Source organism: Phyllobates terribilis, unplaced genomic scaffold (genome assembly GCF_046119375.1).
Source record: "Phyllobates terribilis strain yellow unplaced genomic scaffold, ASM4611937v1 Scaffold_1__5_contigs__length_1240528914, whole genome shotgun sequence".
NCBI lineage: Eukaryota > Metazoa > Chordata > Amphibia > Anura > Dendrobatidae > Phyllobates > Phyllobates terribilis.
The window spans coordinates 98225122-98241406 of NW_027362761.1; the positions used below are offsets into that span (position 1 = coordinate 98225122).

Genomic DNA, 16285 nt, shown 5'->3' on the forward strand with positions numbered 1-16285 from the left:
TGGATGGCGGCGCTGGTCGCTTCTTTGTGACTGAGCCTCCGGGCTTCTATGGCCAGAGGACCTGGAATCCCCTGCCGGTTGGTTTCTGCTGCTGGGTATATATCAGTCCCCACAGCCTCGGACTCCTGTGCCCGGTTTTAGTAACTTCAGCCAGGGCGAGCTATATCTCTGCTCACAGCCCCTGGCCTTCAGCTGCTGCTCCTACAGAGCTCCTGTTCTCACTTTCCCTCTCCAGGCTCTGACTGCTCTGCTTATTCTGCAGGCTCTGTCTCTGTCTGCAGCTTCACTCACTAATCCCGCCCCAGACCCAGTTTATAAGGGCAGATTCCTCCCCTCCCAGGTCTGGGTGGGCCGTGTTGCATGTTTAGGGCTCCTGACCAGAGAAACCTCCCACTTGCTCTCAGACATAATATCTCTATTACTGTGGCAACCAGACCCCTGGGGTGTCACATCAGTGACGTGCATGAGGTGAGCTCATTCATATCCAATGATCTCGGCTGACCTCATGCACGTCACTGACAGCGTGGGAGAATTCTCACGCTGTAGCGCTGAGTGCAGGAGAATTTTCCCACGCTGTCAGTGACGTGCATGAGGTGAGCTGAGATCATTGGACATGAACTCGTCTCATCTTTATGCCGTCACAGCGAGACACTGAGGAGCGCAAGCATGCCTGCCCTTCTCAGTGTCTGCGGGATGACAGGCTGGATGGCAGCGTTCTGCTGCGGTCCAGCCTGTCATCTCGATGTAGCAGAGCTGAAGCTGTCGTGGGAACCATGGAAAGGTAAGGATGAGGTTGCTTTATTATTTTACTTTTATTGCAGAAGACATTGGCTTCAGCTGGAATGGGCGTGACGGTAAGTATGGTTTAATTTAGAACAATAAAGAATTGTGTGTTTATTTCAATTAAAGGACTTTATTCTGGGTGTTGTGTTTTTTTTAAATACTTTACTAGAAATTCATGGTGGTCATGTCTAATATTGGCGTGACCCCATGAATTTCGGGCTTAGGGCCAGCTGATAATGCCAAGCTGGCCCTAACCCCTTTATTACCCAGTGAGCCACCGCACCAGGGCCCTGGATGAGTTGGGTACAGCGCCAGAAGATGGCGCTTCTATGAACGCGCCATTTTCCGGGGTGGCTGCGGACTGCAATTTGCAGCGGGGGGGACCCAGAAAGCTTGGGCCTCCCTGCGCTGCAGATTCCAGCCCCCAGCTGCCTAGTTGTACCTGGCTGGACACAAAAATAGGGCGAAGCCCCACGTATTTTTTTTTTTAATTATTTCATGAAATTCATGAAATAATTAAGAAAAAAAGGGCTTCCCTATATTGTTGTGTCCAACCAGGTACAAATAGGCAGCTGGTGGTTGGGGGCAGCCCGTTCCTGCCTGCTGTACCTGGCTGGACACAAATATAGTGCGAAGCCCCACGTCAATTTTTTTTTTAATTATTTCATGAAACTAGATGGTGGCCCGATTCTAACGCATCGGGTATTCTAGAATATGTATGCGGCAGACCCGGCGCAATCAGCAGAGCGATGTTTAAATTTGGCGCCAAAATCGCTGACTGGTCGCGGCCAGCAACCGCGACCAATCAGCAAAGCGGTGTTGAAATTTGGCGACTATATCGCTGATTGGTCACGGCCGGCGGTTGCGACTAATCAGCAGAGCGGGGTTTAAATTTTGCGCCAATAATGCTGATTGGTCGCAGTCGCGACCAATCAGCAAAGCGGTGTTTAAATTTTGCGCCAATAATGCTGATTGGTTGCGGTTGCGACCAATCAGCAAAGCGGTGTTTAAATTTGGCGCCAATAACGGTGATTGGTCACGACCGCGACCATTCAGCAGGGAGGTGTTTAAATTTGGTGGCAACAATGTTGATTAGTCGCGGCCGGCGGTCGCGACCAATCAGCAGCGCGGGGTTTAAATTTGGCGCCAATAATGCTGATTGGTCGCAATCGCCGGCTGCGACCAATCACCAGAGCGGTGTTTCAATTTGGCGCCAAAATCGCTGATTGGTCACGGCCGGCAACCGTGACCCATCAGCATAGCGGGGTTTAAATTTGGCGCCAATACTGCTGATTGGTCGCGGCCGGCAACCGTGACCAATCAGCCGAGCAGGGTTTAAATTTGGCGCCAATACTGCTGATTGGTTGCGGACGGCGACCGCGATCAATCAGCAGAGCGGTATTTAAATTTGGCGCCAATAATGCTGATTAGTCGCGGCCGGCATCCGCGACCAATTAGCAGAGCGGGGTTTAAATTTGGCGCCAATCTCGCTGATTGGTCGCGGCTGGAGTCCGCGACCAATCAGCAGAGCGTTGTTTAAATTTGGCGCCAATCTCAGTGATTGGTCGTGGCCGCTATTTAAATGTGGCGCCCAAATCGGTGATTGGTCGCAGGCAGTTTCCGCGACCAATCAGCAGAGCGGTGTTTAACTTTAGCGCCAAGATCACTGATTGGTCGCGTGCGGAGAGCGCGACCAATCAGCGAATCGTATTGGTGAGGACCGGGGAGCGCCGCTGCCTGGTCGGATACTTCCGCTGCGAGAAGCCGGGAGATGAGCGACTGCTCGCAGCAGATGTATCCCGACCCGCAGCTCCGCTCCCCGGTCCTCCTGTTAGAACCTTGCTGTTAGGTTTTTTTTCCTTTGCTGGTCACATGACCTTGTTGGCCTATTTAGTCCTGCTCCGCCCTTCTGGCTTTGCTGGACTTCATTGTATATCTACTTTCTAGCTAGCCTGTGCTCTGTATCTAACTCTGTTAGTTTGCTTGGTCTACGGACCTCTATGTTCTATCTATTTTGTTTGTTTGTCTGTCTGCTACTATTTCTGTTAGGAGGTGTCCCATATTCCTCCCAGTCCTTAGTACTTGTAGGGATTCCCTCCCCACATCTATAGGTCTTCGTACAGACTAGATTAGGACTTTAGCAGGTCTGATCGCAGGATCAGGTTCCCTGTTACATCGTAGGGATTCAGCTGAGTCTCATAGTAGGGACAGATCTCCTCTCTTTCCTTAGCTTTGGTAGCAGAACATAACAGTAAGTCCAGCCAGCAAATTCTCTAAGGAAAGATTTTTCTGTTCCATCATGGTGTCGGTTCAGGATTTGGCTCATCGCCTGCAGGGACTCTCTCTGGAGGTGGCCGAGCTCCGTCAGCACGTGAGTAACTGTCCTGGAGCACATTTCTTGGAGCCTAAGGTATGTTTGCCGGATTTGTTTTTTGGTGAACACCGAGAATTTTTTTCATTTAAAAATGCTTGCTTATTGTATTTTCGTTTGAGACCTAAGTCCTCTGGGGATGAATCCCAGCGCGTAGGGTTCATAATGTCACTTTTGCGCAAAGAGCCTCAGGAGTGGGCCTTTTCTTTGCAACCTAGTGATTCATGCTTCAGATCAGTGGATAGTTTTTTTTCTGCTTTGGGACTATTATATGATGATCCTGACCGTGTCGCATCAGCTGAGACTGAGTTGAGACGTCTAAAACAAGGATCGGGTAATGTGGAAAAATATTGTACACATTTTCGTCGTTGGTCCACTCAAACAGGGTGGAACGATTCTGCTCTGAAAAGTCTATTTCTTGCTGGGCTCAGTGAAAGGGTTAAAGACCTGCTAATTGCTTATCCTACACCTGAAGATTTGCAACAGGCTATGCAATTAGCTATACGGGTGGATAGAAGACTGCGTGCTAGGGTTAATGAGAGCAAATCCTCTGCTATGTCAGTTTCTGGTTATGATAATGTGTGTACTAACAGTGGTGAACCGATGGAGATTGGATCGGTGGCACCTCGCTCTCAAGAAAAAGACCGTCGTTTTTCGCAAGGCTTGTGTTTCTATTGCGGAAAATCTGGTCATTTGATTAAAGGCTGTGAGCTTCGTATGAAGAAAGAAAAAAAAATGGTCAGTCACGCCCGTATTGCCTGTTTAAATTCCAAGGGTATATTTTTAGCTGCTTCCACGATTGCTCAGGAAAAATTAATGGAATTTCGGGTGTTTGTTGATTGCGGGTCTACACTGAATGTAATTGATGGGGGATTCGTGGAAAAACTCAATTTAAAACCTGAACCTTTGTCATCCCCCATTGCTGTGGTTTCTGTGGATGGCTCCCCTTTGAAGAATATTACTCTCAAGGTCAGTGAATTTCCTCTCACTATTAATGGTGTTCACCATGAGAAATTGGATTTGGTAGTGTTGAATAACTTGCCTTCTCCAGTAATATTGGGTTTGCCCTGGTTAAAATTTCACAATCCTGTACTGGATTGGTCTACCAGTGAAATTAAATCCTGGAGCCATAAATGTTATGACAAGTGTTGTAACGGGCGTATTGCAGCTTTGGATAGGGGAGAATTGCCTGTTCCTATTCAGGATTTTTGGAGAGTTTTTTCTGAGAAGGAATCGCAGGTTTTGCCTCCCCATAGAGACTATGATTGTTCTATTGAATTTGTCCCTGGAGCGACTCTTCCTAAGAGTCGTTTATTTAACCTTACTATTCCTGAGAGGAAGGCTTTGGAGGAATACATACAGACAAGCTTGGCCGCCGGTCACATTAGGCCCTCTAAGTCTCCTGTGGCGGTTGGATTTTTTTTTGTAAAAAAAAAGGACGGCGGTTTACGTCCTTGTCTGGATTTTCGTGAGTTTAACAAAATTACGGTACGCAATCCTTACCCACTGCCATTGATTCCTGATCTGTTTAACCAGTTATTGGGGGCCAAGTGGTTCTCTAAAATTGACCTTAAGGGGGCATACAATCTGTTGCGCATGAAGGAGGGTGATGAATGGAAGACTGCTTTTAACACTCCTGTGGGTCATTTTGAGAATCTGGTTATGCCTTTTGGTCTTACTAATGCTCCTGCATTTTTTCAGAATCTGATTAATGACATCCTTAGACCTTTGATCGGTAAAAATGTGGTTGTGTATTTGGATGACATTTTGATTTATTCGCCAGATCTGGAGTCTCATTGGCGGAGCGTGCGTGAGGTATTACAGTTATTAATGGACAATTCGCTTTTTGCTAAGCTGGAGAAATGTGAGTTCGCTGTACAGAGAATTAGTTTTTTGGGCTACATTATCTCCAGCAAAGGTTTTGAGATGGATCCGGTTAAGGTTCAGGCTGTGCAGGAATGGCCTAGGCCTATTGGTTTGAAATCGATACAGAGGTTTTTGGGTTTCGCCAATTACTATAGAAAGTTCATAAAAAATTTTTCTAGTATTGTCAAACCTCTGACTGATCTCACCAGGAAAGGTGCTGATGCGGTTCAGTGGTCTTCTGAGGCCATTGAAGCTTTTGTGTATCTCAAGGAGAGGTTCACCTCTGCTCCCATCCTTATGCAGCCTGATGTTACTAGGCCGTTTTTGGTTGAGGTTGATGCTTCCTCTGTGGGGGTTGGCGCAGTATTGTCTCAGGATAACGGGGATGGATTACATCCCTGTGCCTTTTTTTCAAAAAAATTTTCGGAGACTGAATTGAATTACGATATTGGTAATCGGGAATTATTGGCTATTAAACTCGCATTTGAACACTGGCGCCACTTCTTGGAAGGTGCGGAATTTCCCGTTCAGGTTCTTACGGATCATAAAAATCTGATATATCTTGATGCTGCCAAGCGCCTGAATGCCCGTCAGGCTAGGTGGGCACTGTTTTTCTCCCGGTTTAATTTCTCCGTTACTTACATCCCTGGTACTAAGAATGTTAAGGCGGATGCCTTGTCTCGCAGTTTTTCTCCCATAGTCGGTGCTGAGAAAGAGGAAAACATTTTACAAGAAGGTGTTGTGATAGCTGCTTTAGACTCCGTTTTGGAAGATGAGATTCTTAAAGCTCAGGAGAATGCCCCATCTAACACTCCTCATGGGAGGTTGTTTGTGCCTGAGACCTTTAGGAGAGATTTGTTTGTTGAGTGTCACGAATCTCGGTTGGCAGGTCATCCCGGAATCTCTGAGACCAAGAGACTGGTGGGTCGCAGTTTTTGGTGGCCTGGATGGCAGAAGGAAGTCATTAAGTGGGTGCGCCAATGTACTATATGTGCTAGATCTAAGTCCTCACATACTCCTGCTGCGGGGTTGCTTTGTCCTTTGGAGGTCCCCAGTGCTCCTTGGACACATTTGGCTATGGACTTTATAACTGACCTTCCCCCCTCTGAGGGTTTTACTGTCATCTGGGTGGTCGTGGACCGTTTTAGCAAGATGTGTCACTTGGTTCCCTTCGTCAAACTGCCCTGCGCTAAAACTCTCGCTAAGACCTTTGTCAAGGAAATTGTCAGACTTCATGGCGTTCCTACTGACATTGTTTCTGATAGGGGTCCTCAGTTCGTGGCTCGTTTTTGGCGTGCCTTTTGTGACAGGTTGGGAATTCATTTGTCGTTTTCGTCCGGATATCATCCTGAATCTAATGGCCAGACAGAAAGGAAAAACCAGGATGTTGAGCAGTTCTTGCGTTGTTTTGTGGCAGACAATCAAGAGGGGTGGTCTGAGTTTCTGCCACTTGCCGAATTTGCTCTGAACAATCATACATCTTCTTCTGCTGGTTGTTCGCCTTTTTTTTGTTGTTCTGGGAGACATCCGTCGTTTGGGTCGTTCTCCAAGTTGGGATCTGCCGTGCCTGAGGAGGAGAATTTTTCCGGTGATTTGGAAAGAGTTTGGACGGATGTGCGTGGTAATCTTCAGGAGGCCAACAGAAAATCTAAAGACTACTTTGATAGGAAACGACAGGAGGTTTTGTTCGCTGTTGGTGACATGGTTTGGTTGTCCTCTAGGAATCTGCGGTTGAGGATTCCTTCTAAGAAATTGGGTCCCAAGTTTGTAGGGCCCTTTAAGGTGCTTCAGGTTGTCAACCAATCTGCTGTTAGGTTGGAGGTTCCTACCTCCTGGAGAATTAATCCGGTCTTTCATGTCTCTCTGTTAAAAAAAGCTGTTGTGTCGGATGGTGACGCCTCTGCCTCTGTTCCTCCGGTGGTGGAGGACGGGGAATATGAAATTTCTCGCATCCTTGACTCTAGACGGTATAGAGGTAGTTTGCAGTATCTTGTGGCCTGGAAAGGTTTCGGACCCGAGGATAACTCTTGGGTGAGGTCAGATGATGTTTCCGCGTCCAGACTTATCAGAGCGTTTCACAGGAGATTTCCTGATAAGCCTGGTCCTAGGGGATCCGGAGGATCCTCTTAGAAGGGGGGGTACTGTTAGAACCTTGCTGTTAGGTTTTTTTTCCTTTGCTGGTCACATGACCTTGTTGGCCTATTTAGTCCTGCTCCGCCCTTCTGGCTTTGCTGGACTTCATTGTATATCTACTTTCTAGCTAGCCTGTGCTCTGTATCTAACTCTGTTAGTTTGCTTGGTCTACGGACCTCTATGTTCTATCTATTTTGTTTGTTTGTCTGTCTGCTACTATTTCTGTTAGGAGGTGTCCCATATTCCTCCCAGTCCTTAGTACTTGTAGGGATTCCCTCCCCACATCTATAGGTCTTCGTACAGACTAGATTAGGACTTTAGCAGGTCTGATCGCAGGATCAGGTTCCCTGTTACATCGTAGGGATTCAGCTGAGTCTCATAGTAGGGACAGATCTCCTCTCTTTCCTTAGCTTTGGTAGCAGAACATAACACCTCCCTTGACACCCTAGCCGCTGATCTCCCCACAGTATCCGCATGGTGTTACAAAGATCCGGACATTTGTGTTAAAAATCGCTGATTGGTCGCTGGCGCTGCCCGCGACCAATCACCGATTTGGGCGCCAAATTTAAATATCGGCCGCAACCAATCACCGATCTTGTCTCCACATTTAAACACCGCTGTGCTGATTGGTCGCCGACGCTGGGCGCGACCAATCACCGATTTTGGCGCCACATTTAAATAGCGTCCGCGACCAATCAGTACAGCGGTGTTTAAATGTGGAGCCAAGATGGGTGAATGGTCGCGGCCGATATTTAAATTTGGCGCCCAAATCGGTGATTGGTCGCGGGCAGCGCCAGCGACCAATCAGCGATTTTTAACACAAATGTCCGGACCTTTGTAACACCATGCGGATACTGTAGGGATATCAGCGGCTAGGGTGTGAAGGGAGGACCGGGGAGCGGCGCTGCGGGTCGGGATACTTCTGCTCCGAGCGCCCGCTCATGTCCCGGGTTCTCGCAGCGGAAGTATCCGCACAGGCAGCGCCGCTGACATCCATGCGGCTAGGGCGTGAAGGGAGGACCGGGGAGCGGCGCTGACATCCAATTGGTCACGGCCGCTATTTAAATGTGCCGCACAAATCGGTGATTGGTCGCCGTCTTGACCGCGACCAATCACTGATCTTGCCGCCAAAGTTAAACACTACTGTGCTGATTGGTCGCGGACGCTGCCCGCGACCAATCACCGATTTGTGCGCCAAATTTAAATATCAGCCTCATGCACGTCACTGACAGCGTGGGAAAATTCTCCTGCACTCAGCGCTTCAGCGTGAGAATTCTCCCACGCTGTCAGTGACGTGCATGAGGTGAGCTGAGTTCATTGGACATGACCTCGGCTCATCTTTATGCCGTCACAGCCAGACACTGAGGAGCGCAAGCATGCCTGCGCTTCTCAGTGTCTGCGGGATGGCAGGCTGGATGGCAGCGTTCTGCTGCGGTCCAGCCTGTCATCTCGATGTAGCAGAGCTGAAGCTGTCGTGGGAACCATGGAAAGGTAAGGATGATGTTGCTTTATTATTTTACTTTTATTGCAGGAGATCGTTGGCTTCAGCTGGAATGGGCGTGGTGGTAAGTATGGTTTAATTTAGAACAATAAAGAATTGTGTGTTTATTTCAATTAAAGGACTTTATTCTGGGTGTTGTGTTTTCTTTTAACTTTGACTATGGGGTTAGTAATGGGGGTGTCTTATAGACGCCTCTCCATTACTAACCTGGGCTTGATGTCAGCTGGCATTATAAGCTGACATCAACCCCAGCCCTATTACCCCACTGCCACCGCTACAGGGCAGTGGGAAGAGCGAGGCTAAGTGCCAGATTTGGCGCATCCTACGGATGCGCCATTTCTGGGACAGCTGACGACTGGCGTTTCTAGCCTGGGAGGGGGCCAATATTCATGGCACCCTTCCTGGGCTATTAATATCAGCCCCCAGCTGTCTGCTTAGCCTTTGCTAGCTATTTAAATAGGGGGGACCCCACGTCATTTTTTTGAGGGGGTCCCCCATTTTAATAGCTAGTAAAGGCTAGGTATTCAGCTGGGGGCTGATATTAGTAGCCTGGGAAGCTCCGTGGGTATTACCCCCTTCCCAGGCTTCAAACATCTGCCCCAGCCATCTGCTTAACCTCCGCTAGAGACTAAAATTACGGGGAACCCCACGCCAATTTTTTTTTTAATAAATCCTTTATTTTAACACTAAATGACAAGTACAGTGATCAACACTATCACTGTACTTCTTATATATGTGACTGACATGTTTCTATCTATCTAATCTATGTGTGATGCTCTATCTTTCTGTTCTAAATTGTCGGGTACCGAGGCTGAATTGCCGGCCGGCTTTTTTAAAGAGACGGTGCATGAAAACACTATTATTTTTTTAAATAAATTCTTTACACTAAATGACAAGTACAGTAACCAACACTGTCACTGTACTTATTATATATGTGATTGGCATGTTTATATCTATCTATGTGTGATGCTCTATTCTTTCTTTTATAAATTGTCGGGTACCGCTGCTGAATTGCCGGCCGGCTTTTTTAAAGAGACGGTGCACGAAAACACTATTATTTTTTTTAATAAATCCTTTACACTAAATGACAAGTACAGTAAGCAACACTGTCACTGTGCTTCTTATATGTGTGACTGACATGTTTCTATCTATCTAATCTATGTGTGATGCTCTATTCCTTCTTGTCTAAATTGTCGGGTACCGGTGTATGCCGCTGCTGAATTGCCGGCCGGCTTTTTTAAAGAGAGCGTCTTCTGAGCAGTTTGTCAGCTTTTGGACACCTTTGAAGGTGTTTTCTATGTGTTTCTATGTGTTTTTGTTAGCCTGCCATTGGTTTTAACAGTGTTCGACGGTGTTCTAAGGTGTTCGACGAACAGTTCGACGAACAGTTCCTCGAACATCCCGGTGTTCGACGAACCGAACCGAACCCGAACACTACGGGGGTGGCTCAACACTACTTATGGTCTGCGGTATTTGAAATGCTGCAGCCTCCGGTTCTCTAGTTAGGCTTTGTAGCTCTTGGCTAGTTAAGGGACCGGTTCCCTTTTTACGGCTTGACCCCCCTACCTCCTGGCAGCGGCGGGCGTACGGGTGGCTTGCTGCATGGCCCGTACCCCTGGGGTCCCTTCTCTTTTCGTCCTGGAGCCTCTCCTGCTCCCCTTATCTCTCCCTTCTCCTTCAGGCTCAGGCCTCCTGACTTGGCCCGCCTGTGGAGCAGAGCTCGTGCAGAGCCTCTGCTCCTGTCACTTCTCCTCACCACTCCAACTCCCCATTCTCTCTCTGAACCAAGATGGTTCCTTCTTTTTATACCTCCTACTCAGTGCTCCCAGGATCTGAGTCCTCCACCCATCCACTACTTAGTTCCCCCTCTCTAAGTGGTTCCTCCCCACTCCAGCCAGGGATCAGGGACTGTGCTCTCCCGCAGGAGCAATCTCGCCCTGTCCCCCGGAAATGTGGTGTAGTGGATGTAGTGTTAGGGTCCTGAGCTGTACTCCTTCCTTACCTGAGAGTGAGATACCACACCTCTGGATGAGATGCAATACCTCTGTGGCGACCAAACCCTCAGGAGCGCCACATAAGGAAGGTTGAAAAACGACCACCTTTGAACAAGAAACATAAGATAAAACGTCAAGAATGTGCCAAGAAATATCTGAAGACTGATTTTTCAAAGGTTTTATGGACTGATGAAATGAGAGTGACTCTTGATGGGCCAGATGGATGGGCCAGAGGCTAGATCAGTAAAGGGCAGAGAGCTCCACTCTGACTCAGACGCCAGCAAGGTGGAGGTGGGGTACTGGTATGGGCTGATATCATCAAAGATGAACTTGTGGGACCTTTTCAGGTTGAGGATGGAGTGAAGCTCAACTCCCAGACCTACTGCCAGTTTCTGGAAGACAACTTCTTCAAGCAGTAGTACAGGAAGAAGTCGGTATTGTTCAAGAAAAACATGATTTTCATACAGGACAATGCTCCATCACATGCATCCAACTACTCCACAGCGTGGCCCAGCAAAGATATAAAAGAAGAAAAAATAATGACATGGCCCCCTTGTTCACTTGATCTGAACCCCATAGAGAACCTGTGGTCCATCATAAAATGTGAGATCTACAGGGAGGGAAAACAGTACACCTCTTGGAACAGTGTCTGGGAGGCTGTGGTGGCTGCTGCACGCAATGTTGATCAAAAACAGATCAAGCAACTGACAGAATCTATGGATGGAAGGCTGTTGAGTGTCATCATAAAGAAAGGTGGCTATATTGATCACTAATTTTTTTGGTTTTTGGTTTTGCATGTCAGAAATGTTTATTTCTAAATTTTGTGCACTGATATTGGTTTACCTGGTGAAAATAAACAAGTGAGATGGGATTATATTTGGTTTTTATTAAGTTGCCTAATAATTCTGCACAGTGATAGTTACCTGCACAAACAGATATCCTCCTAAGATAGCCAAATCTAAAAAAAAAACACTCCAACTTCCAAAAATATTAAGCTTGGATATTTATGAGTCTTCTGGGTTGATTGAGAACATAGTTGTTGATCAATAATAAAAATAATCCTCTAAAATACAACTTGCCTAATAATTCTGCACACAGTGTATAATATCAAATGTTCAAGTATTTTGTGTCTCTACCCTGAGTCCTTATTACATCTTTCATTATTTCCAGGAAGCTTGCTTAAAATTTTGAAATAAATTACAGTCCTCAGAGACTAAAAAATTTACAATAATGTCCACTAGAATAATGATGATATATCTGAAAATGTTAAATCTAAAATCTCATCCTAAAATGATACATCTTTAAATTGCTGAAACCTACAGAGCATTGGTATGACACACCAAATAAGTCATATCTTACATGACACATTTCTACTGGAGATCAGATGAATATGTAGAGCTGGGTTTGGCATCTTTTATAGCATTCTCCTTTTTCTGAATGGTGGAAAAATAAAAAAAATATTAAAAAATGTATTTTGTGTTTGTTCCATCTTTGTAGTGACATTGTTGGATTCACTCACTTGTCCAGCTCCAGTACCCCTTACCAAGTGGTAGATTTCCTTAACAAACTCTACACCACCTTTGATGACATCATTGACAACTATGGAGTATATAAAGTGGAGACAATAGGTGATGCCTGTAAGTAATTTTGGGAAGATTCAACAAAGCGGGAATTAATGCTTTTCTTATCTGCGAGTCAATTATACCAAGGTTAATGAAAACCTCCACCTAAGGCTATGTTCACATCACGTTTTAGTCATCCATCTGCTTAATTAAACTCAATGACCTAATCGGTTGATATGCCCGAATCACATTTTTCAGGGCGTAAGCCCCAACGATACCACTGACATGTAGGTAAAACATGATATGAACATAGCCTAAAGCTGACGTCTAGCTCGGCCAATGCTCTGTGTACAGCAGGCAGTGACAGAAGCTTTGTGTTTTTTTAGCTTCCCTTTAAAGAACATACTGAATCTGTTAGAAAAAGCTTGTGTATGCCTCTGTATAACATACATTTACACAGAGGTATAGAATGAAAGTAAAAGGTAAAAAAGGGGTTTTGAAGCCAACCTCTTAAAAATTCTGGCAAACATCATTAGGGCAAACGTACTGTAAACACAACTTACACATTGACTTCAATAATGAAATAGTATGCAATATGATCCTAAGCTTTCCCAATGGTGGCTACTGGCAGCACTGAACTGTATGGCTATATGAAGTGAAATAGAGAAACTTTGAGCCTCTCCCTTATAAAAATCTATTATAAAATCTATAAGCACAGAATGTTTGAACTAAAAACAGATGGTGTTAAAGGGAATCTGTCACCAGGTTTTCCTTCCCCATCTATGAGACCTGATTCCAGCAATGTATTATGTACTAGGATCTGTATTGTGTTTTTGCTAAAATCGTTGTTTAATCTGCTACAGATTCTCTTAATACTAAACTTTGTATAACCTAGCCCACTGTACATAAGCAGAAAGCTGCTAATCAGTTTTGCAGGCGGGGTTATGCAGAGCTCATGAATATGGTGGACTACATGACAGCAGGTTTACTAGACCACTAGTGATAATCTCCTGCTGATAAAACAGTGATTTATCAAAACTACAGTAAGCCGTCCAGTAAGGGATACTGTACTAGAATCAGGGTTGCTGTCGCTACTAGTGATGAGCAAGCATGCTCATTACTCAAGATTTACGAGCATGCTCGGGTGTTTTCCGAGTATCTTCAGTGTGCTCGGGTGTTATGTTTTAGTCACTCCAGTGCTCATGATTTGCGACTGATTGACAATTTTAATACATGTGAGGAATGCCTGCTTTTTAGGCATTCCTCACATGTATTAAAGCTGTCAAACAGTCGCAAATCATGAGCACGGAGTGACTAAAACATAGCACCCGAGCACGCTGAAGATACTCTGTGCGCACCCGAGCATGCTCGCCAAAAGGTTAACAGAACATACTCGCTCATTACTAGTCTCTACATTATGCTGCTCTCAGATCAGATGGCAAAAACCTGGTGGCAGATTTCCTTTAAGTGTGGATATTCACTTTAAGGGCTTGCTCACACCATTGAATTAATCGGTCAAGTGCTAACCGATTTTTTATCGGATAGCACTCGGACCAATGATCAGTTCTTTTTTTCTCATACCGATACGGCATAAGAAAAAAATCACAATATGCTCTCGTAAATCCGACGAGACATGCCCATTCAAGTCTATGGGTGCGTGAAAATCATCGGACTGCACTCGGGTGACATCCGAGTGAAGTCCGATTTCCGCGGACTCATGGAGTGGAGAAGATAGAGAATGTTACAAGTCCGGGTGGTGGAACCTCTGTGCTTCGGTGCAAGGAGGGACCAGAGGGGCGTGACTAAGTGCCTACTCGGCCTGACCAAGGTTGCACGGCAGCTCAATCAACTCCGTGAACCAGGGAGGGACTGAGCAGGGGGACCAGGTGCCACTCTGGGACCGACCTTGTGTGAGAGCAGGAGACTCCCACGGGTCAGATGGCAGGAACTGACCGGTACAGCGGATGAGCACGGCAGGAAGGCTGACAGGTGGTCCGGGTAGATAAGCAGGCTGTTTCGGCAGATAGCCAGACGGGTGTTCCGGGTAAGCAAGCTGGCGGGCACGACAGGTAACAGGTAGGTGCTCCAGGTAGGCTGGCTGGCGTGCACTACAGGTAACAGACAGGTGCTTCCAGGTAAGCAGGCTGGCGTCTACTACAGGTAACAGACTGGTGCTTCCAGGTAAGCAGGCTGGCGGACACGGCAGGTAACTGGCAGGTGCTTCCAGGTAAGTAGGCTGGCGGACACGGCAGGTAACTGGCAGGTGCTTCCAGGTAAGCAGGCTGGCGGGCAGAACTACCGTATAGACAGACTGGCGGGCTGGACTGTAGACAGACTGACGAGCAGGACTGACAGGCAGTGGGACCTGAGGGCTGAAGCAAGTGTTAGCACACAGAACAACAACCTTGCACAGGCACCTCCATTTTTGAGGAGGTGCCTTATATAGGGGCAGTCCTCTGGCCATTGGCCGGGGACTCTATAGGACGGCGCGCGCGCCCCCCCTTTAAGAGGGAGGGAGCGCGTGCGCCCTAAGCACAGAGCCCAGGAAGCTGCGCGCGTTGCGCGCCAGAGCAGCGGGGGAGCGGGAGGACGCCGGACCTGGACTGCGGCGGTGAGGGGAACAGAGACGCCGATGCTACAGAGAAATTTAGCCCTCCATCTTCTTCTCACAGTGTCATTTGATTCTCGCATCTGAGATTGATCACACTATACTGACACTCAAATCAAACTCTGATCAGAGTGTCATTAGCAAAATCAACCCGATTCTCTTTGATTAGAGAATGTATGGTCGTGTGACGTTAGTCTAAAGGAGCATTTAGAAATACTGACAACTGTAAAATGAGCATTTGTAAGAAGCCTCATTCCCGATTATCATACCGTGCAAACACTCTCGTTGTCTGGTGATTAGATTGTTTAAAAATCACATAAAAATCATTGGTATTGGCAGCACATGGTCCCCTGTAAGTGTAGCACCCTGAGGATTCGGCTGCTACAGGGGTATTGCACCTCAACCCAGAGGTGTGATATTCCACTCCCGGGTAAGGATGGAGAGTGGAACTGAGCTCGGTAGGCTGCATGCACTACACACATCCCATTTCCGGGGAACAGGCCGACGGTACTCCCACTTAGAAATGTGCAGGTACGACCGAGTCTGTTCCTGGCTGGAGTGGGAGGGGGGTGGTACATCCCAAGTAGTGTAGGGGCAGATAGGGGGAGCAGCCTGGGTAAAGATAGGAGCTCATTGGGTGCTGGTCACCTGAGCTCACACATAGAGGGTGTATATAAGGTGGGCACCAACTAAGAACAGGGTCAGATGCAGAGAACAAGTCAGCCAGCAGAGAAGAAGAAAGACCCAGAGTGAGAGAGGAGAAGAGAGAGAGAGACCCAGAGGGGGAAACAGCAGAAAAGGACTCCAAGATCCCAACTTAAATCCCCGGGTGAAGAGTCGGCACAGGGTACCGGAACCCAAGCTGGTGGGGGCAAAAACACACCCCAGCCAGAGACCGGAGACCGTGGGCAGCGTTTGTCACGGTCACCCATCACATCCACCCCGAAGGCACACCACATGAAGGGTCAGGGAACCTAAGGCCAAGGGTGTCCCAACAGAAGGCCCGAGGGAGCTGGACCTAGGTGGATCACTGGTGGGGACGGCCAGAGAACGGGACAGAAGGAGAGCTCAGGGCCACGCTCCGGACTTGTTTGGGGGTTGGCTGGATCCAGGACCTGGTGGACGCAGCACGGCTCGGGTGGTCACTCGAAGCTGGAGTGACCAGTACAACATCTGCAGTAAGTAAACACCCTTAACTGCACAACCCGACTCTGTCTTCATTGCCGTTTGCACTGCACCACCACAACCCCCATCCTCTGCACCTGTCCCCCCTGGGGCTATACCCCTCCCGTTGGGGGTTATCTCACCAAGCTGCGCACCCACCATCAGCCTCAGCGGACCCTGCTGCAGCGGCGGCCACAGTGACCGCATCACAACGGGTGGCGTAGTCGACACAAAAGAACTCTTAATAACATCTGTAGGACTGCCACATAACACTGAGCTTGACGCCCTGGGCACGGGCCGGGT

General features: G+C 47.5%; 1 protein-coding gene across 1 annotated transcript in view; it reads left to right on the forward strand.

The window, feature by feature from the left end:
- LOC141273374 (atrial natriuretic peptide receptor 2-like) overlaps nucleotides 1-16285 on the forward strand; it is a 229792-nt gene that overhangs the window by 199552 nt on the left and 13955 nt on the right. The window contains exon 15 of the mRNA XM_073685563.1: nucleotides 12146-12285. Coding sequence (XP_073541664.1) covers nucleotides 12146-12285 — 140 coding nt within the window. The remainder of the gene's footprint in view (nucleotides 1-12145; nucleotides 12286-16285) is intronic.